At 39.5% G+C, this 27,101-nt stretch overlaps 2 protein-coding genes and 1 long non-coding RNA gene across 3 annotated transcripts; 1 reads left to right on the plus strand and 2 right to left on the minus strand.

Annotated features, from left to right (window-relative positions):
* Window positions 1-756: 756 nt before the first annotated feature.
* LOC134177062 (nonsense-mediated mRNA decay factor SMG9-like) lies at window positions 757-16,715 on the plus strand. The gene is made up of 14 exons (XM_062643765.1): window positions 757-771; window positions 827-934; window positions 1,012-1,136; window positions 2,911-3,403; window positions 5,880-5,992; window positions 6,045-6,075; window positions 11,034-11,108; window positions 11,179-11,271; window positions 11,335-11,417; window positions 11,711-11,785; window positions 11,850-11,893; window positions 13,067-13,306; window positions 16,377-16,512; window positions 16,573-16,715. Exons 1-14 carry the CDS (start codon window positions 757-759, stop codon window positions 16,649-16,651), a joined length of 1,710 nt encoding a protein of 569 aa, XP_062499749.1. The 3' UTR covers window positions 16,652-16,715.
* On the minus strand, window positions 16,671-20,905 carry LOC134176860 (ankyrin repeat domain-containing protein 54-like). The gene is made up of 5 exons (XM_062643534.1): window positions 20,761-20,905; window positions 20,331-20,453; window positions 19,160-19,273; window positions 17,151-17,264; window positions 16,671-17,088 (listed from the first exon to the last, which is right to left on the minus strand). The coding sequence occupies exons 1-5, from the start codon at window positions 20,875-20,877 to the stop codon at window positions 17,005-17,007; spliced, it is 552 nt and encodes a 183-aa protein (XP_062499518.1). The 5' UTR covers window positions 20,878-20,905; the 3' UTR covers window positions 16,671-17,004.
* Window positions 20,906-22,759: 1,854 nt separating this feature from the next.
* LOC134177292 (uncharacterized) lies at window positions 22,760-24,191 on the minus strand. Its single transcript, XR_009969463.1, has 2 exons — window positions 23,112-24,191; window positions 22,760-23,047 (listed from the first exon to the last, which is right to left on the minus strand). It is a non-coding gene; the product is annotated as an uncharacterized LOC134177292 (long non-coding RNA).
* Between the last annotated feature and the right edge of the window lie 2,910 nt (window positions 24,192-27,101).

Below are 27,101 nucleotides of genomic sequence, written 5' to 3' on the forward strand. Positions count from 1 at the left end.
AACACAAGGGTGGAAGCACAAAATACGAATAAAGCAACTTCTTGGTCAATGTTTGTCATGCAATGGCAAAATCGATCCTAGGTTGATATCAAACATAACAATGTCAGACTTGCATTGGAATAGACATATCTGTTCCAAAGTTCACGGCGGTGGTGAATGCTAAGGCTTCTTAGGCAATCAGACCAAACACTTGCAATAGACTCATGTGACCAGACAGGCCCTCTTCTTGTCTTGCAGGTAAGGAGATGGTATCCACTATCATCTAATGATGTACCACAGTTGCAGGCTTCTAACCAGTCTGACAGATGAATAGGAAGACCAAGCCTTACAAGGGACGCCAAACGAAAAATCTCAAGGTTGGAGTGCAAAACCTTGTGATGTTGGAGATGCATTTAGCCAAGCATCGGCTCCTTTTCCTTGAAAGGGAAGCAGCCTCGAGGTATCTCTAGTAGTGGGTGAATGTTCAATCAACTCATGTGACTGGGAGGTGTACAGTTGATGCGACAGCCTGTGCTGAAGTTTCTGGGTCTTGTTAAGTAGTTAGATAGGACCTAGTCAAGAGGCAAGGACTTCACAAGAGACTCACCAATCAAGCCAGAAGGTCGTTGAATTAAGGTTGTCGATGATGGAAACCAGTGCTGGAAAACGAAGTGGAAGCTCAACATCTGAATGGATCCACGATGCCACAAAAGCAGGACGTGATATAGTGGAGAGAGAGACAGCATACCAAAGCCCTCCTTAGGCGTACTGGTAGAGATGCTTGTTCCCAAGGTAGGTCTGCACTGTCATGATCCAGAATAAGAGAGGAAGTTTTTTTGTGTCAAAGATTGTGAAAGGATGCAGCTTGAGCCAAGATGCTGGGACGTACTGTTTGAGCCAGGTGGTCAAGCCTTGGGACATGACAATATTTGAAGGATCAATGTTGCAGTCTAAGGTTGGTTCAACTTTGTGAGTTGGTCACTTAGCAAAGAACCGGACTGAGCGACTTCTGAGCACGATGATTCAACAAAGGAGGCAGAACCGATTGGTGTCCCAAGGAACATTGAACCTTCAAAATTCACAGGTGCATCTATGCCAGAGGCATCAGGGACACCTGAAGGACAGAAAATCTCACATTTGGTATCAGAAACAATCAGGTTGATGGAACAGAACATCTTCAGAGCTTGAAAAGACTCAGGAGGACCCAAGAGAAACACATCATCCAGTTAGGCAAGAATAGTAACTCCTGAGAATTCCTTTTGGAGCTCCCTCAGGTTTGTATGAATAGCTGCTGCAAACAGTGCTGGACCCAAAGGGTCGCCATGGTGGAGCCTTCTTTAGAAGAAATTGTGACAGGTGTGCCACCCTCCATGTAGAGCAGTGAACTGAATCCTCTATACATCTGGAAAGTGTGGTTGTATAGCATTGGAAGGACTGTTGTATCTCTCGAAGTAAATGCTGTCTGCTGACCGAGTTGAGAGCATTCTTCATGTCAGATTTTAAACGATCCATTCTGGGTTGTTCTCTAAAGCCAGTTTAATATGATAAGCAATCAGTTCAGAACCGTTCTCTGTAGGGACTGCAGGCTGGATAGGACAAAAGAAGTTAGCAAAATGAGCTTTTATTCGAACACAAAGAGCTCTGGCAGTGAGATGACGAATACATTCGCCGATTACTGGGTTGTATGTCGCCATTTGATTTGGGAATAGCAATCAACCTGTAGAAAGACAGCAATTTAGTAGCTACTTCAGGCAATATACCTTGAGCAATCTGTCTGTTTGTCTGTCTGTCTGTCTGTCAGTTTGTCAGTGGTAGTATATTTTCATAAATGAAGTTAGATACAATAGCAAGCAAAGGCTAAGTACAGTTCACATTGTCCGACTGCTAACAACATGCAAATTAAGCAAAGTAAAGGGAGGGACATAGATGTCCCTGTTCAACAAAAACTAGCTTATAAGTCAGAGATGTTGCTTGGGAATGCCTGTACCAAGCTGGATTTCTTCCGCAGGAACACTCTTGCGTTGTTTTTCTGAAGCTGGATGGCCATTCTCTTTCTCCAGTAGTCTTTAAATTTTGCCCTGTCCGGTTTTCCACATCATCCCTGGATCTCTTTGACAGTTGATCAAGGTAGGCTTCAGCCTGCTTTCCCCATCGACCGAAGTGCTCAGTCTGTCTGTCTGTCTGTCTGTCTGTTTGTTTGTCTCTCTGTCAATCACATATATTTGAACTTTATCTATGATACAGTTTGCAATGCAGGGTACTATGTACTGTCCAACTACTAGTAGTGTTCATCAACTAAACTAAGCTAAATTGAAACTCGTGAAAAACAAAATGAGGACTACACTTAAAAAAGCTACAGTGTACAAGCAAAGCCTCCAGTACCAGCTAGTGGCTGAAGTACTGGGTAGCAAAGAGGTCATATCTGTTGCCTTCAGACAGTGAAGATAGCTTTTTAGAGATGACTCTAGAATTACACTTCTGGAGCTGAACAGAAGCGTTTGGACCAGAAGTTGATAAAGTCCTCAGCATTCGGTTGTCCACTCTGTCTGTCTGTCTGTTTGACTGACTGTCTGTCTGTCAATACATATATTTTTCAATACCAAACTATGACACATCACTGCGAAATCACAAAATTTATAAGTTCACAACTAATACATAAGCTGAAACAACAAGATCTAAATTTACAGTAAAACACAATCATCATTGCAATTTATCTTTATTGGTCTATTCTCTGTCTGTCTGTCCATCTGAGTGTGTCTGTTTGTGTGTTGTTTGCTTCTTTGTGTCGTGTTTGTTTATCACGTGTCTGTGAATACATATTATGTTATTAGTAACTCTGTTTGCATGCTTGTTTGTTTACCCGTTTATGTCTATGTATTTTTTACATTGTTGTACAGTATTGTTACCTATTACAGCACATTTCATCTGTAGGTCAGAATCTCCTACAAAGTCTGCTGATCCCCTGTCATTGCCTGTAGCTGAATCTGATTTAACAGCAGGTCACTTTCAAACAGAAACTACAGAGCTTACAAGTAGATCAGAAAATGAACAAGAATACTCTAGATTGCATGCTTCCAATGTGAGAGGTAGATATAGGCCTACACGTGGACAAGGTGGTCGGCTTTATTCAGGAGAGAGCAGCTCAGCAAGTCACTTCACTCCTCTTCGTAATCCACATGGTGGTCTTAGTAGTGATCGACCTCAACAGAAGGCATTTTCTGGCAGTAAAGGAAGTACAGGAAATGAAACCTCTCTTTCTGTTGGAGGAATCAGAACAGCTGGGTTTGCCATGGCACCTGAGAAGAAGCAGAGTGGAGGGAGTGGTATTGGTGGTGGCTCACTGAGGCTGACTCCACAATATAATGATAGTCGTCCTGTAAAAGTGGTCGATGACAGCTTGCATTGGGATGACAGAGCAGCTGATGTAAGTGTCAAGTGCAGTTTGCAACATTGCGTTATTTGATTTTACTGATTATAGTATTCACATTGTTTGTGTGAATTTTTTTACATTACCAAGTTTACGAATGTAGTATACAGTATAGTCTAGCTTTCATGGTACATAGAAATTAGTTTTCTTGTTGACAAACGTAACATAAAGTATAATCTAGCTGTCACAGTACTAGAAGTTAGATTTCTTGTTGTGTTACCAGTAAACTGCTTCACAAACGTGAGATGACTTTTTATAAGCTATGAGCCATAAGCAACAGGCTTTGTAAATATGACGTGACTTAGTGAGCAGCGTACTCAAAATGTATGGCTTGAATGACTTTCGGTTTGTGACTACTTGGTACTTGGACGTGTGGATGGATGTATGACTATGTCCATCAAGCTCAGGAATGTGCCATGCCCTTAATATGGTCCAATCACCTAGCAGTATTTGCGATTTGTTGTACATGGCAACCATAGACAATGGACGAACTGCCAGTCTCATCTTTGAAGCATTGATGAAAGAGTTATTTACCAGAACAGTGTAATTTATGTTTACAATTGCTTGGTCTGGACAGAAATTGAACAGAACTTACCTGTCTGCAACTGCTAGTAGTATAAATACAAAATCAATTTCTTTCTTGGCTTACAGTGTTTTATACAGGAACATAACATTGTGTAACCATAAGCGATATTTATGTTTTGTATGTGATAACTCTTGTTACAGTAACTGTACTTTGACGACTACAGACTATTTGTGGACTTTGCTGTCACGAGAAACACCAATCACTTTGCATGATTTTAAATAGATTTTACAGGTAGTGTAGGGTGCTTAAAAAGGAAAGCAACGTCTAAATTTGTAATTATTTGCGACAATCCTATTGTGGTGTGAAAAGGCTCATAGCTGTGGAAGCGATGTTTTAAACATAGCTTTACTTGGTAGTTCTAGTTTCATTTAGTTGTGTCTTGTATTCAGCACAGTGTAACAATTTGAATAAGTCCAAGATTCTATACAGAATATCCATTGTAATTGGAGTGCCATAGATCACTTGTCTACTCCTTATTTGCTCTTTAGGAGATCATTATGTGTATTTTGTGTACTTACAAGATATTTGTGAGTAACTTTATTTATGTTGTGTGTAACATACACTTGTGTAAATACCACTTAGTTTAGAATGTGCATGTGTAAAAGTGAGTGTAATGACTGAGTTTTATGTATTGTAACAGTATCTATGTGATTAGTCAACAAAGATACAGTCTTTAGTTTATCTTACCGTACTGTAGTTAGCTGCAATAGAGTACATAGATGACAAACATCAAACAGTAGCTACCATACAGTGGCATAGCCAGCCATCAATTTTATCCGAGACAAGTTAATATTAACTGCAGACAAAACCAAGAATGTGGGTGTGGTGCTATTACTTCACTTTGACAGAAAAACCAAGTTAAACATAAAATGCAAAAGTTTGTGCTACACACCAAATTTATCAATCTGTAAAAGTTCAAACAGTTGATTCTTTGGTGTCCTGTACTGTCAAACCGTTTTAGCACATTCTCGTGATCCACTTCCTTGTCATGGTGAAAGTAAAGAAGAGCAAGGCCTGTCAACCTTCTCTCTGTCATAGTAGATGGGCTCCAATCATTTAATCTTCTTATACCCAAAAACGATTGCTCGCACGGTACTGAGCCAATAGGGGCAGTCAACATCAACTTCAAAATCTCATGCATATTGAGGTAGTAGTCTTTGTCTGCAATATTTATCGCATCAGTTAGAGATATTGTGCTACTAGTAACTCTCAACTTCTCACACTTGTGTTTCTACACCTCAACTTTATCTAGAAAGGTTTCTGTTCTGGGCATATGTGGACTATACCAAGCTTCAATAGCTTCCAATTCTGATGTCGTCGATGCAGTTATATAGCATGGAAGAATTTTATGGCTGTTAAAAAAGATTGCCACTTCCATTTTTACCCGAGGCACCTGCCTCATGTGCCTGTATTGTAGCTACACCTCTGCCATAACAGTTTACTGCTTACTGCTTACAATTTAAAGCTGAAGCACAGTTAACCAATGGGAGGAAAGCAAAATAGAATTTTATTGGTATTCAGCACTACTGTATTATTGTGTAATATCATTGTCTCTCAAGACAGTGATATGGATGCCAATGACTGTATTGTGCAGCTGACAATTAATTACAGTTATGGCATGGACTTATTTTTGGCCAAATTGCTTAGTTTAGTAATAGCGAACACTTGTGTAAATATTTATAACTACTCTTTGGTACAGCTTTTTAGTTAATGTGTTGTGACAAGTACTAAAAGAACAGTTTGTCATAGTAAATACACTGTTTGAATGACAATCACATTGTTTCATCTTGTATATGGTGATGGTATGGTAATTGTAGCAGTGTTGTCAACCTTATTGTTTCAATTTACATGATACAATAAATGATTAATTCATGGTATTTGTGGCAGATGCTTTTGGATCAGACAGATTTCCTTGTTGTTGGTGTGATTGGTCATCAAGCAGTAGGAAAATCGATGATCATGTCTTTGCTAGCAGGGGCACGCTCAGCTACTAGCACACGGTAACTATAGTAACAACAGGAGTATGTATGTTCTTAAGACTGGTGTCTACAGATTTTTCAAAGCAGAAAGTGAAGAAACACAGGTGTGTTGCATGTTGATAATGCAGCAGTATGTACATGATGTTAGTCACAGTTTTTATTGATTAAATGAGAGCTATATATATGACATTGCCCAAAACATTGGTATAATCTTGTTGTACTGTAGTTTTGTATTGCTGCACAGTTTTGGATTTAGTCTTTACGGTCAAGATGCCAGCTAGGCTCCAGTTGGTGTAGTGAGATGAAATGTGGTTGCTGTGGGTGCAGAATTGGTGGTTAGAAATGCAGACAGAGAATGTCAAAATAAGTAGTAGCTGTGACTGACAGCCAGCAGACTTAATGAAACCATCTTGTTTCTCTGTGTGAACAAAGATTTGACTAATAGTGGAAAGTGTGTAAGCGAGTCTTGTTGTCAAGGGTGCAATCTCTTTTGTGTATCTGGTATCTGGTTGATCTACAACAGAAGTTGTAGTTTTGCCAAAGTCAATTATCAGTCCTTTTAATGATATTATTTGCAACTTTAACCTGATTTTCTGTTTGGATTGGCAACTTCTCGATTGTTTCTGTTTTTGGTCTTAGTCATTTGTTCTTGTTTGTCTAAACACTATATAATCAGTACTTATGTATGCAATAGTGATGTAGATATATGATTAGCATGTATGCAGTGGGTGAATTACTGATTTCGTCTAAAAGTGTGGATTTACTAACAGTGCCAGTTAACTCATCGTTGCAGATTTTATCAAACAGCTAAGACAACTCCACCCAGAAGCTTTGCCAATTTACTAGAATAGGAGAGTTGGCCTTGTTGACTATCTCTTAGGCGCGTCTAAACATGTTTAAAACCTGTTTAAGTCTGAACATGTTTAAGAATCATAGCGTCTCTACTAGCATTAAACCTGTTTAACTGTAATTCTAAACAGCTTTTGCTAGCATGCTTCAGAGGTAGTTTAATGAAAGTGGTTTAGATCTAACAGTCACGTGATAGTAACGTGATAGTAACGTGCATTTACGACGATGAATGTTTGTTCTTTTGCACTGTTATTTCTCTTTCTTTGGAAACTATTGGAAGAAGACAGAATGAGACAACATCAGAGATGGTGTAGACTGATGCAGAGTGTTCGGAGACAGGGATAATTTAATCGCTATCTTTGGCGAAGACAGAGACGTGTGTCTCTGATTGTTCTCGAGATGACCAGAAGACGATCTCCGACTGTCTAGTGCTGTGACAGGAACGACAGTTTCTGCAAGACACAGTTTGTCGTCAGTGGACTCTAGGGGATTGGAAACGCAATATGAGAATGAAAAGAGAGATGTTTCTGTTTCTGTGTAGAGACCTGAGGCCAGCGTTGGAAAGACAGATTACTCGTTTCGTAGACCTGTAGGGGTAATGAAAAGAGTTGTTGTGGCTCTTTGGTGTATTTAGTGGCACCAGTGAATATCGGATCATAAGACGTCTGTTTGGTATTGGCAGATCGACTGCTCATCGGATATCACGTGGAGTTTGTGATGCCATTGTGCAGCTATTGTTCAAGTCTTATGTCAGACTGCCACGTGGAAGAGAAATTCAGATGAATATTGATGGGTTTGAAAGGATATGTGGCTTCCCTCAGGTAGCAGAGGCAATAGATGCAACACATGTTGAAATAAAGGCTCCCACAGAATGCCCCGAAAACTATGTAAATTGAAAAGGCTTTTGTTCTATCCAGCTACAGATGCTAGTTGACCCATTCATGCAGTTTACAGACATTTTTGTTGGATATCCTGGGAGCGTTGATGATGCCCGTGTGTTTGCAAACAGCCCTTTGTATCCCAACATTCTGGAATCTTTTCTGAACAAAGTACAAGGAATATATCTAACATGGATGTCAGTGTTGTGATACTGGGAGATTCCGCTTATCCTTACTCCCGTGGCTGTTAAAACCTTTCCTAGAGAGTGCAACTATGCCAGCTGAAAGGAGAAATTATAACTACAGGCATAATAGCACACACGCATGGTGGTCGAGTGCACTTTTGGTATGTTAAAGGGAAGATGGAGATGTCTAAGCAAATGTTTAGATAACAACTTGCAGAATGCAATCACAACAATTGTGTCTTGTTGCACACTTCACAACTATTGCTTGGTTCATGGATATCATATTGACGAGGATTGGCTTCATCAGTCACGAGACTATCACTATCAAGGTGCTGATGACCAAGCACACAACATTCTCAGGGGACAAGCTTACACTATAAGACAAGCAGTAGCTGATTATCTGATGTGACATTCTAAATACAGTACAGCCTCAGCTAAAGTAACAGGCAGACAGTAATAGACAGACTAAAGTAACATACAGCAACTAGTTCGTCTTCTGTATAATCAATCTCCTGTTAATCTACTTTTTTGTTGTCTCAAAAACTCCCTGCATGAGGTTCTTCATGAAGGTCATTTGTTAATGTTCTGCTCTTCTTCCCACTTCCTTCTACTTTCCTCTTTCTCGTTTCTCATTGCTGCCTCTTGTACCATCATTTCATCATCTAACTTGCTTAAGTTTGCTGTCATCAACTGCATTAGTTCTTCATTTCTTCTTCCTTTCCTTTGTATTCCTTTCTTCTTTTTCCTCTCTTGTGTCCTCTGCTTCCACCTATGCAGATGTAGAACATTGATGCGACGCGATGCAATGTTGGTATATTTTAATATAAACACTGTCAGATTCACTTCTGTCATCAGCCATGTTCTTTCTCTGAGGAGTGGTATCCGAGCCTTCTTCAACATCCCTCTCAATTGCAGGTGCTTGATCATTAGATGCTGACATAGAAGAGGGACTAGTCTGATGACCACATGCTACTAATAACAACAGTGGACGATATCAACAGGATGCTTCCTTATAAGTTAGTGGAATTCAACCTGAATAAGCTATTGTCTTCTCTGCTGTTATCATCAGCCATGCTACAAATAGTACTCATGTTAGAAATTGTCAAAACACATTACTCATTACAGTTGAACCTGAGAGAACAAGAACAGTCTGCCATGTCACCATCAGGCACCATGCTCCCCATTACAGAGACAGGGGACACAAATTCCGAGTCCTAAAATCTAACATATTTCCTTCTAGCTTTTGTACATTACAGTTCTGCCAGTAGATTAATTGATTACTAACTGTTCCATACGTTATCCATAATCTTGTCCCTCTTCCAGTTTTTTACTGTCCCATCTTTAATCTTTTCTTAATGGTCCTCGAGACTATGTATTCTGCGTTTACAATGATTTCATGTACTGTCCTTTCACATCCATTGTCTTCCATCTCCCTATCAATGTCATTCCAAACTGGGCAGTTTCTGCCCATTTTACGAATCCGTCTGAGTTTCAGTTTGTCCACAAATACTCAGGAGAGTCACAGTCTCTTCTTCACTCTGGACAGGTGAACGTCGCCTTCCTCCTCTAGATCTTGCCTCTCCCACAATCAGCGTTCCATCCACCATCGTTGCAGACACCTCCAATGCATCTTCAGATGCTTTCACCCACACATCTTCTGACATACTGGTACATGTGCACAAAACAAATTCGTGCGGTACGACAAAGTCCCAGGTATTTATTTTAATAGCCCGGATAAAATGGACAAGTGGAGACAAAGAGCAACAAGTTGAGACACAGCCTTAGCTACTATAGATTGCAAATGTTATTTCAGTATGCTACCTCTAATAAAGTTAGATTTTTGAGTAATTTGCAAATGAAACATTGGATTATCAAATGTGACTTTTGTAGACAGTTTAATTAAATCCTATTGATTTCATTTAGTGAAGTACATATTGCAAGTGCACCATTAAGAATATAAAGTTTAGATGGTTATCACAAGGCTATTCTCCAAAGTACTAGAGAGATAAAGTAAGAGTTGCACTGGTTGTAACATTTATTTTGAGATTATGGCCATGGTTGTGAATGTTTGTAGGACTTCTTGCCTAGAATCATAGTAGTGCTGGTTAAATGTTTCAGTGTCTAACTGTTTTTGCCAATTACCAATTGTTTTAACATTTGAAGGCTTGCGGAACTACTTCAGTCATTTATGATATTTTTTTAGTTTGAAAGCCAATTAATTAATGCTTGAGACTCAATGCAGATGAGTTTAATGTTGCTTGAGCAGATAGTAGCTGAAGAATAGATTTATTTGACTTTTCATGTGGCTGCAGACTGCATTAGTGGGCAGCTTTCTTGACGCCATTTGTGAAATGAAAAATGGAGTTAAGCTAGGTTTACAATATGACGCTGGCAACGCTCGCGACGCTAGCGAGGATGCTGATGAGGACGCTAGCGACAACACTCAGGCAGGCGTCATATTGTAAACACTTGCACGTTGCGTCATGAGCGTTGTCAGCATCACCGACGCTAGAGTTGATTCAAATTCAACTCTAGCATCCAAACCGGAATTGTGGTAGCGTCTACCGGAAGCACGTGCCTTTTGTCGACAAATCAGAGATCAAATCCGTGAGTGAAATAACCGGAAGTAAACTATGGAAGAGAAGCCTACCGAAAGTGTATGTGTAGGTACGTACGGCTGCTTGAGGCAGATCAAGTCACGGTAGCTTAGAGATGAGAGGCGTAAGAAAAATGCTTGGAAAATGTATAAAAAACCAGGCTCCCAGCAGCAGGCTGCCAAATAATGTGGAAGCGTCTCTGCGACAACTTGGTGAGGGAGAAACTCAGGAAATGAAAACCAAATCACAGACTTTTGTATCCGATTATGATGAGCATGCACGTATTGGCTCGTTGCTGACGCTCATTAAATGATATTGTAAATGGTACAGCGTCAGCATTTTGACACCTACTCGGCGTCTTTACACGAGCGTCATCAGCATCATATTGTAAACCTAGCTTTAGGCATTTGATAAAAGGAGGATTGGCTTGCTGTCTATATGTATGTGTGTATAGCAAAGCATATAACATTTTGTTTGTAGTAGGATACTGTGGTATCCATTAGTTGAAATTTAGAAATATGTTATTGTTGCTAGAATGTTTGTCTCTTTATAGATGCATGCTAGCCACGAGACAGTTGGAATAGACTTGATAGCAACAACAGAAAGAATATTGCTTCTAGATACTGAGGTGGAACTGCTATTTGGTTTACTGTTTGTTGTTAATTGTGTTTGAGTGCATTGATTTTGTGTCGCTTCAGCCTATCATGAGCTCGTCAGTCTTGTTTCAGCAGTTGACAAAAGAAAGATTTCTGCCATCGGATGCTACACTTGATAAATCTATTGAGATTCAGGTTATGTTGTGACATGTTTACTATTTATCGTATATTTGGAAATTTTATCTTTTATTATTTTAGTCACTGCAAGTGGCATCCTTCATTATGTCAGTGTGTCATGTAGTTGTAGTGGTTACGGACAATGTAGACCAGCAGCTTTTCAGGTAATATATCTACTGTTTGTAGTGCTAATGCTAATCAGTGGCATTTTGAATGCGTTACAGTTTTCACATATGATTTCATCAACAATTTTTTAGTGGATAATATCTTGGCTTCTGTTATTCTTTATTTGATATTAGTAGTGCTGTTGTAGTTTTGTAGACAAACAAATAGGGCTGGAAATGCATTAGTAACAAATAGATGTAGACAATCAACAGTTCTCTGCTTAGATGTTACACAGATGGGATATATATATATATATATATATATATATATGCTTATTGCATTTGTTGGTCAGGTTTCTTGAAACTGCAGAAATGTTGAAGCCTACTGGTTTATCAGCTGTAACTCCACCAGGTCAAAGACAGGCAGGGTAATACATTGTGATATTTTTACTGTGATTGAATTATTGCCACTTTTGTTTTTTGTCTGAGAAGGTCTCAGTTGACTGATGTGCAGGAAGACTTTGTTCCACACGTTGGTAAGAATGATTAAATATGTTGTATTTCAGCTATGAGCCATAAGAAACAGGACTTTGTAAAAGTCACATGACTTAGCAAGTAGTGTACTCAAACTGTGTATGACTGGAGCAACATCTACCTATGTTTGTAACTGGCTGGCTGGCTGGCTGACTAGGTCTGTCGTGCTCAGGAGTGTGCCATGCTTTTAGTGCAGTCCAATCATGTGGCAGTATTTGTGATATTTGTGATTTGTCGTACATGGCAACCAGAGACAGTGGACAAACTACAATCAGATTTGTAAAACGTTCATGAAAGAGTTTTACCAGAACAGTTTTAATTCATGTTTGCAATTGCCAGGTCTTGTCGGAAATAAACAACAGAACGTACCTGCCTGCAACAACTAACGCGAAATCAATTGGTTTCATAGTTTACGACATTATACGGGAACCTAACATTGCATAACCATGAGTGCTATTTGTGTGTGTGATAACTATTGTTATTATAATGTGATGATGAGAGATCCTTACTGACTTTGCAGTCACGTGAAACAACAATTTTAGATAGATTTACACATAGCGTGCTTAAAATAGCATCTAAAATCATAAATTTTTTGTGACAGTTTTTACGTGGTTTTTAAAAGGCTTATCGCTCATAGCTGTGGAAGCGACAGTGTAAATAATTACCAGTGTTAGACTGAAATGAGCTAATTAGATGGGTATTTTTGTGGAACTACAACCCAGCAGTGGGACATGAGCTTGGTTCGGAGAAAGTGCAGTGTGTATGAGATTCACCAGCTCTGAACATCCTACTGGTGGGATATGTTCAGTTAAAAATATGAGTTAAAGTGATGATGGTGATCAACTGTGTAAGACATTGAGGGAAATTGAGATTAATTAGGATGTAGAATTGGGTACTCACAGGATCGTGGTAGTGAAAGTGACATTGGCAATCTTGTTTGTAACCACACAATTTAATTTTTTGGAAGGAAGACCTGATTGCTGCCAGTGGCTAACCATGTGTTTTATGCAAGTTTGCTAAACTAAATTTATTTTTTGTGGGATTATGTAAGCTCTCGCTATATGAACTTGGAATCATAATTAGGTGTAACCTTCATGCGATCTAACCTTTAGAATAGAGATTACATTAGAATGCAACAGTCTTATGACATAATGGCATTGGTTGTGTTTTGTTAGTGTTTGTGTATAACAAAGCTAATGGTACTGATTTTCAACGAGAGAGAGTAGCTTTTTTGCATCAAGCAGTTGATATGGAGTCAAGCCGTTTGACTAAACTGACAACAAGCTCTGGTGCATCAATGATGACTAGTGGCATTTTACCATTTTCCATCAATGAAATTCAAGTGTCTAATGCCGATCTCAATCTGTTTCTATTTCCTAAATCATCTCAGTTGGATAAAGAAGTAAAGAATGGAGGTGCGCACACGTGCATGTGTGTGTGTGTGTGTGTGTGTGTGTGTGTGTGTGTGTGTGTGTGTGTGTGTGTGTGTGTGTGTGTGTGTGTGTGTGTGTGCGCGTGTGCATGCACTTGCATGTGTGCGTGTGCGTTTGCATGCATGTGTGTGCATATGCATGCACATGGTGTTATTTATGGCTGTTACAGAGCAGACCATAGCTAGATAATGTATTTTAGGTTAACAAACATGTTTCACTATCCAGTTTGCAGCAATGTTACTATGTTTGTACCAAAGTCAGAAATATAGTATGTACAGTATGCACATACGTACAGTATGTACAACTAACTATACACATGTACTTGACTGTGGGTTATTCTGCCAATTTCTCAGAGGCATGATGAGACATTGGCAATATAGTACGATGAATCGATGAACTGATGACAGTTGCAGAACTAAATTTCTATACAGTGTATTACTTTTTCTGCGTTTTATTATGCTGACAAGGTGGAGATTGTTGGAAATATTACTGTAGTATGTTCTGCCAATTATTCGAGTCAGTCAACTAAAGAAAGAGAATCAGGCAATCATTGATCTGAGTCCTCTGCGTGCTATGATCATTCAATTATAGTTCATTTACTGTACTTGAGCTTGGATAGTAGACAGACTTCAATTTTGATCTTAGCAAATGAACACACAGAGTGCAGAAGTGGGTAATGGCAGTAGAATTACTTGTTCAGAAATCAAAGAAATGTAGGAGGAAGCTTTTAGCGATGTTGTCGACTATTAATTAACTTAGCTTTCACCAGCAAGGAATTTCATATAGTCTGATGTTTGTTCATTATGGAGTGCAAAGGACGCAGCTGATAGTATTTGCAACCATCTTTATACTGCAAGAAAGGATGGCGAGCCAAGGAAACATTACTGCCAATAGTTAACAGTTGATGCTGGCTTTCTATTGTATTGCCCATGTTCTAGAATGTTTACTTGGCATGATTATCCATGTACTGCACAGATTAGATTTATTCATGCAGACCTTACAGATTTTTCTACATTCTTTGCATGTGTGTGACTCATATTTGATACTGTATTATCCCGCATTTTGCTGCATGTCGGTATACGCTGAAGTTGACAAGGGTGCTGGTATACTCCGGGGTTTAGCAGCATGTAGCAAAATGCGTGGTCAAACGACTGCTTCAAAGTACGTGCAGTTTTGTGGCAATGGTGTATGATTTTCTTTCACGTGCTAAACTACTGTGGCTTCCAATGCTGTTTGATGCTCTTCCACGGCAATCGTGTCTCTCTCCTGCCTCTTGAAAGTGCCATGCGGCTCTGCCATCGTGGATTATACATGCACGGATGTTAATATCTATTGACTTGTCTTCACCAGTACCACCCATCTCACCACTTACCCATCTTATACCGGCATGCCGATCCAGAACTGCCTCATGTAAGTTTTGGTTAACCTCGCTTATACCGGCATGCAGCAAATGCAGGGTAATACAGTAATCACAACTTGAATAATTGGTTTCCTTACTTAGATACTGTAGGTGCTTGTAGGAAGTTATGTTAAGCATGATGAACAAAGCACCAATGTGGCTTTAGCTAAATGTGTCTTCCCTTTCCAGGTTACTTTTGTGTTTATTTCACACTAGAAGTGTGAACTGTAAAGTGGCTTGAACTTTATGTCTGATTTATGTCGTCAATCATGTTGAATGGTGAATGTGAAATTTTTTTAAAATGAAATGTTACAAAAGCATAATCAGTGGCAGGAGTGATGTTTTCATGGTCAATGTGTATGGATTACTGTTTTAGTCATTGAAACTTACTAATACTTCCAGGCGTTTTCTTGGGACTACTAAAGCTAATACACATAAGACACAATATCTTTGTGTGTGTCCTTGAATCATGGTCATGCAAATTTAACTTAATTGAGATTGAACATGGTTGATGACACGCTTTGGTCGTAGTCAAGATTTAGTCCATTTGACAACCCTCAGGTTCCCTTTGAGGAAGTGACTCCTGAAACAATTTACTCCTAATGCTTCTTGGTGGCCCGGAGAATGTAGCATGTATCTAACTGAGAGTTGTGTTGATGTCTGATAATGTCACTAGGAGAATAGGTCACATTTTTTATGGTGGTGTGAATAGCAGACGTCGTGTGTATGAATGTAGCATTATATGTGAGAGGCTTTACTAATCTGAAGTGTTGCAATAGTTGGCTGTTTCACTTTTAAGATTTTTTCAATGCTGGAGAAAGCATCCATAACCCTAGCATTGCCAACAGAGAACTAGGCTCGAGTGTCCAGCCGGTCATCTCCCCCCGCAGCAGAGAAAGACCGAGAACAGACTATGCAAACTTAGTAAGATAGGTGTTCTATCAAGTGTATCTCATGCAAAGAATATGCACTGTGCTAGTAAAAGGTAACATGTTCTTCACCATGAGACTGTGTTATGTGGACCCATTCTCTGTGGGTCATTTTAGTTACTATAGCAGAACGTGCAGAAGTACACTTGTGTTGTTAGCAGCAGTCATATATTAGATGTTTTGGCTGGGTTTCTTGACTGTTGGTGTATTTCTTGTCTGTACATGTTTGCAGTATTTGTGATGATCGGTTGTTCACAGTAATTGAACTGCAATCGAGTTTTGATGTGTCTTTCAAGCCACAGGACTGCAGTTCAAATGGCATAAATGTAGCAGTAACCAAGGAAGCTAACTCATGAAGATTTACGTGCTGTTATAGGACCCTGTTTTCATGCTACAGTTATTGAAGAGTTTATACATTAATAGCACCACACATTTCTGAGAGTAAAAGTTGCTCTTGCTACCATAGGAACTGCTACATAAAAGGTTCAGGAACAAACGTTCTTTCTGCAACAGTATGGGGCAGTGAAGATCACACAGAAAGTAGGATACAATGGGTATCTAGAGTGACTTTAGTCTAGAACTGTTTTTAAATTCAAGCAGCCAGTTTGGAGTGTTTGTTTCCTGTGGTTATTTACATATGTACATGTATTGTTCTTGGTGTCATTTTGTGTTTGTATAATTTTGCCTAATAAATTCATTGAAAATAAAATTTGGCTATTTTTAGGGTCTTTTCTCTTATCTATACCACACTATAAAGGACATCCCAGCTTTCACCTACTGGCAGAGACATTTAGAAATCAGATATTTCACCTGTCAGGGTCACGATTCATCAAACAGCCACCATTGACAGAACGGCAATGGTCAGTTAATAATGGATTTTACTCTATGTAAGCATTGGTGCAAACAGTTGTTGGCTGCAGGTTTCGATTTGCTGCTAGGTGCTGGAGTACCATAAAAAAGTCTAGCCAATTTACTGATTTCAAGAAGCAACACAACTAACTACTGCCACTTAAGTAGATTGAAGATGTTTCTGACAATATTATTATTATTATGGCTCAAAGCACAAAAGAGATTGGAAGTGCAATTTTGATATGTTGTGAAAGTTTGTACGTACAGTACTGGCATACATTTGATACATTGATGCATTTGATGGCATTTGATGAGGCACTAGTACAATGCCAATGTGCATTGTCCACTTTAATACAATATGGCTTGGATAAAATGCTCCTGCTGCACCAGTTTCTTACTGTGGTGACCAAGGATGACACCATTTGGCTGACTGCCTCTTCAGGACTGGCACATTAACATCGCAGCCAAGTCTCATTGGTATCAAGGTTTCTGTATGATCGTTGTCAGCAACTTGGATGATCGTTGTCAGCAACTGCAGTTGTACTATCTGCGATGTTTGACGCTGAATTTCCAGCTGCAACAGAACTCTAACCACACACAACCACTAGTCACTACACAGAACCTATACTGTGTGACAATCAGTTCATACATTCTCATTCAATTCTTTCAAATAAGAAATAATTTGAGAACGATTTTCTTTAGTCGGATCACCCCAGTCTTTTTGCAACTGTTGTTCTGCAGCTTGTAATGGTGTCTGTCCTCTCTGTTCAATAATAGACAGTATTATTAGTGCAATAAACATAACAGTATCACACAGTACACAGTACATATACTCAATAAATAGTTAATCAGCCTATTATCCAGTACATACACAACGCACAATCAGCATAGAAAGTGTGTGATAAAAGTGAATGTTAGAAAGATAATATGAATAAGACAACGTCATGCAGTTGACTAAACATCTCAGATGTTGTACCACACAGTAGAGCAACTTATTCTATTACTGCTCACACTTTAATTAAGCAAACTGACGTTCACTGCTGTTTCAGTCATCATTCACAACAAACACGTAGCCATGTCATATGCTGTCGTGTGACTGACCAATGAGGATAATAATTCATTACTCTCCATGAATTCCAACATCATAATCATGACCTCAAACATAATTGTTATCAATGTATGATTTCACTAAATACAGTCCCACCTCCATGCAGTCACACCACCAACTAACAACACCATCACTTCACCATTATAGTTTACAATACCACTCTACTACAATACAAACAACGTCCCTCAATGTCCTTATGTAATATTGTTTCTTATAACTAACTAATGAACACCAACAATAACACTGACAGTATGCTCTGCATTCCAATTGTCCATCCCTCCATCTTCAGGGTTCTAGCCAGGCATACTAAGGGGTGACCAGCCGCCACACTTTACTTCTCAAAATGAGATGCCCGCCATGCTTTGGGATTGACCGCCACGCCATGTGAACGAACATTTCAGTTGGAATTAGTGGCTGTGTTCACTAGTACAAGGATAGGAAACACAAGGTTGCACTACTCATTGTTCACAGTATCAGCAGGTGTGCTATTTACTGTGCTATTTACTATGCTCTTGTTTTGGTGCTGTGTGCTCTAACAGATCTTATTACAAACCATGATGATTAAATGGGAAGTATCATAATTGAATGAGGATGTGACATTTCTATATAAACACACTTGTCCCTTACAAAATATTGATATGCAAACAGCTAATTCTCTTGCCCCAAAGATCATCTTAAAAACAGCCAAGTTATTCTGACTAGGTTGATTATTAATAAGCTACGTTTCTGACAAACCATAACCACATCAAAACACACTCTTTATAAAGAACACGCCCTTTTAGGAAGCCCCACCCTACCGCCACGCTTTGGCTAGAACCCTGATCTGTCCACAAAAATATTACTGTAACCCTAGAGCATGGGCGCCTGGAGTTATGACTGCTCACACCTGTCATCTTTTATCAAGCTAAGATAGCAAAGTGACCCATTCAACAACCGACAGAGAACACTTTCAACTACAGCATAACCAATCCTGAGCATAAGATATCCACTTATTCACTAAAATAAATTTTAGTAACAACATAGTCTGCAGGGAATTGCAATGTTACAAATACTGGTGGCTTCTTCATTGCAGTGCAGTTCACTTTCCCACACTGTCCAATTCTATTCAACATCTTGCTTACAGTAAAGCCATATGAACACAACCATGTCTTAATGTTTGATATTATAAGATAAGCTCACTAATTCATTAATTAAGTATCAACAAACAATACAGAACATCAAATAATGTTGTTTGAAAGCACATAAGAGTACGATCACCCCAGTAACAGCAAAGTTTTCTTTCTGTGTTCACACAAAATTATGTGATTGAGCTTGTTGGATGAAAAGATTAATATTAAGCAACCTCAACCCTACATGCTTCCACCTTCTACTTCTAGCAAGTTCGTTGTTTATGTGTTTGTGCTTCTTGGAACATTTCCGAATATCTTTAATTGTTAGGCAGAGTTCACAATCACTGCTGTCACCATTTATAGATTAAGCTTCACCAAATGTGAGCTACATAGTCCACATTAGCAAGATATACTGTAAGAAACACAACAATGTACACTGACCTTGTTCACTGCTGACACATCAGCTCCTGATGATATCAACAATTTGACAATTGGCAGATGATTATCATAATAGTAATAGCTTGAGCAGGAAAGATGTAAAGGTGTTGATCCATCCTAAAACAAGAAGATGAAATGAGATACAAAACAGCAAACAACAAGAGATTACAGTAAGCTGCTCACAACACACGTGCACGTCAAATTCTGTTACATTGCCATTGCAACTTTGTCATCACTTAATCTGTCTTGACACCCAAATTACAGTGTTTGCTCATGCATCAAATAATTATTAGTGTTTGAGGTTGGTTTCAGTTAGGGTCACTGATGATGCTGACATGTATATTAAAGTACATAGATATTTATTAAAGAAAGTCTATTTGAATCGGCATGCACAACAGGTACATCACATGAAAACACTGTACTTATAGCCCATTCACACGAGCACTTGTAACTGGGTCAATACAGTCAGCATGGGTTGGCTCATTTTTGAAAGGTTGTGTTAATGTAAGCCGAGCCGCACTAGAATGGCCCACCTCAAACAGCCATGTCAGCATGACATTCACCGTGTGAACAGTAACCAAGCCAAACTGTGTACTCTCATGTAGTCAGACTTCTCTCCCTCGTCATACTTTCAGTAATACAACCAATATTCTCAACGTATTTCAGCATTTGATTGTTATAATGCCATCGAGAAATATGCAAGTAGATTATAGCTGATCCATGATCAAGGAAAGGTAGAACAGACATTTCAAATACATACGTGATCATCCGTAGCTTAGCAAGAGACACACCCATTAAGAGCTGGTTCTCTGTTTCTAAATGCTGTGTGAACAAGGAACTGGCTTGACTTGGCTCGGCTTGGAAGGAACTCGTGTGGAAAGGCTATTAGATAACTGAGAGTAAAACTGAGAGTGATGACTGCATGCTAGAGTATTAGATAAAGAATTTGTAACACTCATTCACATCATTTCTCAATTGACAAAACAACTATTCATTGTAACTGTGACTGTTAGCACCTTTCTGTGGCATATACATTCAACTGTTCAATCAGACAAGCAGAAATACAATGAGCATCCATTCTATTCATTTTAACCACAGGAAAGAGATGCCATTACCATTACTAACTACACTCATTTATTTAAACACGATAAACTGCACTAAAATTTGCACTTACCCTTTCCTCATGGTAGCTTATGTTTACTTGATGTTGCAGCAGCAAATCCACCAAGTCAATTGATGAATTAGCACATGCTACATGCAACGCTGATGGAAAACCATACACACCACCATATCGTGTCTACAAAATACACAATTGGCTACTAAAGTCAATGAAGTTTGGGGAGTGTAGGTCACGTGACACGTGTAAAGGGCGTGACCGTATTCGAACGACAGCAAAACAACGACGTAGGAGAGCATGAGACGAAACGATTCATGCACTAGTACAGTACCGGTCGAGAGAAAACAAGGCGGCACTTCCAACCAACGCCACCTCAACACCGTAAATGATCGTCACTTTCTCATACATTTCCTCATTTACCAACGTCGAACCCGACCTCTCTACTCTACAAACTAGATGTGTAATTTACACATCAATCAATTCTTACCATCACTTTTGCTACTGCGTTCACATCTACTCCTTTCTCGAGAGCTACCGATGCTTTTCTTACATCCTTTGCACACACGGCATCAAAGAGAGCTTCACTGGAAACCCCTGTACCCATATATAATTATGTGAACCGTTGCGTAAAATCTTCGTCCTCTAATCTAAGCGCATGCGCAAATTACGTTTAGTAAGTTACTTAACTTAATTAGTCGGCTTAGCTAGTTAATTATTTGACATCAACATTCAATAAACATTTATTTTAATTAATTTTGCATCCACAATGCACACGCAGGTCATTACTTGTTGTGAAAGCATCAATGTAGGTATACGTGTGTCACTATTCTTTTACACAATTGCAAATGTGTCACACTCATGGAACTACTTCCAGTAACAGAGACTGCATGCTGCTCTAGAGAAAGCCATTTGATAGGTGCCAGTTCGGGAGAGATGCCAAAATTTGCCGAGATCCGCATAGTTTGATGTGACCCTGGCAAGATACACCTGCTAAAAACTTCTGGCCCCCGCTTTAGTTGTCTGTCGGTTAATTAACTTTAGATGACCCCCATATATGTGCATATACATGCAGTATAGATACAATCACATAGATATAAAGCAGGGATGACTGCGTACTTTAGGCTAGTGCTTCACTCCGCGGGTCTGTCCTGTTTGTTTATCACCTTTGTTTACTAACATGTTTCTCTGTATTATTTCAAGATTATGCCATGCAAGTCAAGTTTATGCTGCGGTTGCAAAACTTGGCTCTGACCATGCAATGGTTTACTCTTTGGGTGGACATGGAGTTTATGCCAGACGAAATAACTGCCATGACAAGCAGTATACTAAGTTTAGAAGGACAAGCTTTGTGTTGTCTTCTTGGCACAATGTAAGACATCTGGAAGGCAAGAAGCTGCTGATTCTCTGTTAATTAATGAACACGCACAAAAGCGAAGATATACATGTACATGCTGCAGTGGAGGAGCTGGAGAGCAGTGAAATTCTAAATCAATGCTTTATGAAGTGCCTTGATTTCACAGTTCTTGAATTGCTGTCTATAGGTGCTGCATATCTGTCTTCTTAATCACCATTTATTCACCTGGATGGGAACAGTGAGCTGGGCGTTAAATTCTTATCAAACTTCTGGGTTATGTGTGTGTGTAGTCATTAGTACCACATGGGAGTTTATCAGTGTTGCAGTGCTTTAGAGGATGTCATTGAAGCAGCTGTTCTCCTTGTGGTAAATAGATCACCGTTTCTGTACAAGTCAGATCACTTTATATTATTGGAAACTTTGACTCTCTTTCTAGTGTAACGTGAAGGTCCACCAGTCTCAACAATCAGGCTCTGTCTGCAAAAATGCATAAATGTCACTGTAAATGTTTATCATATGATTTTGATGTACTGTAACAGAATATCAAGCAAGCTAAGATAGAGTTGAATTTATTGAAGCTAATGGAGGTAGTTTGGAGGTATTTAGGAAGTACTATGTTGACCAATGTGTAGGTATATTGGTGGAATTATGCGTGGAGTGATAATAACGCTATTACTGTACTCGTTCCTACATATACTTGCAGCATTTACTACTTTTGCCGTATATACACATGTACAATCCCAAATCATATGGGTGAGCATCTTGCACAAATTTGTGTCAAGCTCCATGCTGTAACAAGCTCCCAATAGTGTAATATGAGCACATCAGTCTATGGTTTCTCAAGAAAAAAAAGCAAGCAGCTTGAAACACTATTCCAGAATACCCGGTTTACTACGTTGTCGCTAAAAATTGCTACTTGATTTGGCACGGTGAGCAGTTTACAAAGATGAAAGAGTACTCAGACACTATCACACCTTTGGCAGAGGTTGATAGCTGATGTCAGTCTGCAGGATCGTACTAAGCTGCTCTTGTGGAGTAAGTTACCAGTAGTTTGCTAGAAGTGCAGTCTGGCAAGTTGCATTATTCAAATATTCAACTTTGTAACTACCCACCAGCAACTACAGAAACAGTATTCTACAATACAGTCAAACATTATTATTCTGACACCCTATAATCCAACCTCACTTTCTGATAATGTACGCGTGAAATCAATTTACATTGTTACTGTGTACAATAATCTGACTGTAATGTTAGTCTGCCAAAAACCTGTGCAACAAACATGGTCGAAATTCTGAGGTCTGATTGTACTTCAAACAGTTCCTATGTCACAAACTGACCTAGCCACAGCCTAATACACACTCTTTGTGCACTTAGTATCCAAGTTTGTCATTTAATGACGTTTTGCCATCTCCAGTTTGATCTGTAGAAACACAAGTACACTGAATGTACACACAGTTCAACTAAGAAGGAAATGTACGACCAACCAGTAGGCGGCAACCAAGAAGCAAACTCTGGATCATCATCTGAAGCCCACTTGGATTTCCCTTGTTTTAGAAGGTGAGATTGCTGAAAGTAAACAACAGTGCATTAGCAACGTCCTAAACCAGTTATTGCATAGTAAATGACTGGGAAACGGGAACAAATTGTCAGACCACGAATATTCACACACTCTCTCTGGTGTTTGTAAACCCAAACCTTCTGCACATACAGTATGCTAAGTTACAAAGAGCACTAACTTTCCAAACCCATAGAGGCACATAGCTTAACCAGAATTCATACAACCCCTGGCACATTGGTCATAACTCAACTTTCACTGTTTGGCTGTATTCAATAAAATCATAGGCTTTCCCATGAGTCCTCAGAGGAGGATGAGTCACATCTGTTATGGCGGTGACCGTACCGTTAATCATCACTGCTACATTTGTTGAGATAACAAAGCAAAAAACACAACAGTGCACTACGTGCTCAATGGAAAGAAGATTTACTGCTGATGAAAACAATTATGTAGATACTACCAAAATCAGGAGTTTTAGACTGTTGCACAGTGTCATAACAAAGACATACAGCAACAGTACTTGATACAAGTACTCTCATTTCAAAGTATTCAAAGAGATAAATTGGGAATATCTTAACATAATATCTGAATACTGGAATACTTGCACCAGAAGAACAAGTCAAGTCCCATACTTGACCTTGGCATGGTCTCACGGTGTTCACACCATAAGAGCTCTAATTCAGGCACCATTCACAGCCCTTGTAGGTTCTGAAAGAGCTAGGCACCTATTAGACACCTAATAGTGTTTGAAGGTGCCTAGTAATTGGAACCTGCATGGTTCACAATGTCTGCTGAACTGATACGTATTCGCCCCCAGCCCCAACTTTGACCAAGGTTCCAAGATTGTCATACCTCTTAGTCCTTTGATTAGTGCTAAGTTTTTGCACATTGACTGTTTGCTATGAGATGCTGACATTCTTCAATTTGGACATGCCTGTAGATCACGCTTTGAAGGTTTGATGACTTAGATACCATATAGAATTTAGGTTTCTATATTTTAAGTAGTGGCCGTGGGTTGAAGCTCTGCATGCTGTTTAAGTCAATAAATAGATCATTTCCACCAATTAACAACATTACCTTGTGCTTGTTGTGCCTGATTCCCATGTGACACTCCAATGACTTCAAGTGTTGGAGTGTCATACAGGAACCAGACAAAACCAAATTTGAGGTCTGGTACAGGCCTAATGTTGACCATGTTTGTAAATTGCCACAATTCTCTATTTCGTTTCGTAAGAAATACAAATGTTTGTAAACTTCTCTCGTACTGAACATGTGCGTGTACACCCAGCGAGGCTCTATCAACATCTGGGTGTAGGTGCCTGCTGAGGACTTTGTGCTCTCGATATGTTACTGATTTCTTGACTTCTAAAGCCAACTTGTCAACTGGAAGCTACCCTGAGCCATTTCTGCTCAACCCAAACAATGAAGACAATAATTCAGACAGTGTTGTACGTGCATCCGCATATATATAACTAGCCAGAATGGTTGTTGTCTTTTAGTAATGCTGTTCGTTGATAGTTCGTTTTCTGTTACGTAACACGACTTACACTTTGGTTACCAAGGAATTTGATCATATGGGAGTTTCATTAGAGATCTACGCTTTCAAATTGGATGCTTCACTTCCACTGCACATTGCTTGAGTGCTGCTGAGCCTACACATTTGGGTTGGAGCAAGGCAAACGGTAGGAAGAAAGGTACTATTATTCGTGCCTCTTCTCAACTTCTGAGAAGTCTTTTCTGCTTGTTTTGTCTCATGTTGGCCGCCATTTTGATTCTATGTTGTGGAGACGTTCATCCTGATCCGGGTCCTGTTATAATGCATCAAGATTATTCCAATCATTCCGAATCAACGATGGATACAGATGACAGTTCAATTGCCTCCAGTGGAGCTGTTTCAACAGGCTACCCTTTGTGTTCTTCTTCTTCCAGAGATGTGGAAGCTTTGTGGCAACACAAATTCTAATCATATCAGTCGTCATTTGTTTCCAAGTATAACATTTCTTAAGTCTTATAATAAACGTCTTTGTCATGATTGTGGGTTTGCCTATTCAAAGATATTTGAGTATTGTAGACGGTCCCTGGGCTCAGGAAATTCTCGATGCCATGGTTTAATGGAGGAACCTCAGTCGTCATCATGGCTTTGTGGAAGTTCAACAATAAATTGTTCTCCCACTTCTGACAAGAATTTCGACAGTGATGTGCTTGCTAACATAGATACTTCTTCTTCTAATGGGTCTGATAATTCTTGCTTTTCTTCTTGCAATTCTGACTTGGACTTAGCATTAGAAGGTGTTCAAGCTGCTTCTACCTTGTCTTGCACGAAATATGATAAGTCCTCAGTGTTTATTGCAGTAATAAATAAAATTTCTTTGCCTGCTGTTCGTTCAAACAAGTCACCATGTGCCACGGTAAGTTAGACCATTGCTTGTCAACATAGAGTTTGGGGTTTTGTCCGACTTTTCATGTTTGCAAAAGCTACCTTATGTGTCCCTCCTCGAGGAGGTAAGGAGAAATGCTTTGCTATCAAGAAGCTGTTGCTCTCTCGTCTTCGTCAATGACAGCAAGGTGACTTGATCACATTGTAGAAAGAAGCCAGGCAAGAGGATCAGTCTAAATTGACACGTCAATCGGCTTCTATCTCAAAAGTTAATGCTCGTCGTTCTCTGAATTTAGCACGTGAGGGCAGGTTCGGCAATGCTATGAAAGCATTAGGTTCTCATGGTTGTGCTTCTTGTGATGATGCAGATGCGGTACAGGAGCTTCAGTCACGTCACCCACAGCATGCTCTGCCTCAATAGTCAGATGACATACCATCTTCACTAGCTGTTGATTTCCAAGCAGTCCTATCGGCTTTGGAAGGTTTCTCTAGAGGAACTAGCCCAAGCTATTCTCAGCTTCTTGCTCAATATCTTTTAGATGCCATAAAAGAGCTTGCATACCTGATGCACAATTGTGTCTTGACACTCTTACTCATCTGATGTCAAAGTTGTTGGCTGGAAAGATTGATCCTAGAATAGCACTTTCATTGTCTGGTGCACCACTCACTGCTCTCATAAAAAAGACAGGATGTTAGTGCCCAATAGCTGTAGGAGAAGTTCTTCATCGTCTGGCAAGTAGGATATGTTGTGCTTCTTCCATCAGAGATCGTCTTCCAGATATTTTGTGCCTTACGGCCAAGTACGTGTTGGCCGTAAGTTAAAGGTGGTTTGGAAGCAGCTATCCACTCCATGCGTTCTTTCATTGATGCTACCACCTCCAGAGAAGACTCTTGCTGTTTGAAAATAGACATGACTAATGCATTTAATGAGTGCTCCAGATCGGCTTTTCTTGAATGCTTACAAAGAGAATTTCCACAGTTGTTTGCTTGGGCTCAGTGGTCATACCACTCACCTGGTGAGTTGCAATTTGAAAACCATTGGATCCTGTCCACAGCCGGTGCTCAACAGGGAGATCCCTTAAGTCCTCTGTTGTTTTCTCTTGTGATTCTGAAATTACTAGACTCAACTGTGGTACTTAGATGATGGCTCTTTTGTTGGTAATAGAGAATCAATATCGTCTCTATTACAAAGTTTACTGGCAAAGGGTCCCATTTTTGCCTTGCACATCAACTTAAACAAATGTGAACTATATCGGCCTTCTGGAGACCAAACTTGCCCTGAATTTCCTTTAGAAGTCAGACACTTATCAGAAGGTATCGAGTTACTAGGATCACCAGTCCACGGATCTGTCAAATTTCCTAAGTCCTCCACAGCTAAATGTGTTGACAAAATCTTGGGAGTTCCAGTCAAAGCTTGGTAATCTTCATGATCCACAGGTTGAATTGCATTTGCTTCGAAGCTGTCAGAGTGTTTGCAAAGTCAATCATATTTTACAAACTGTTGTTCTGGCCATGTTGTTGGAACAATTACATTGCTTTGAT

Source organism: Corticium candelabrum, chromosome 3, assembly GCF_963422355.1.
Source record: "Corticium candelabrum chromosome 3, ooCorCand1.1, whole genome shotgun sequence".
NCBI lineage: Eukaryota > Metazoa > Porifera > Homoscleromorpha > Homosclerophorida > Plakinidae > Corticium > Corticium candelabrum.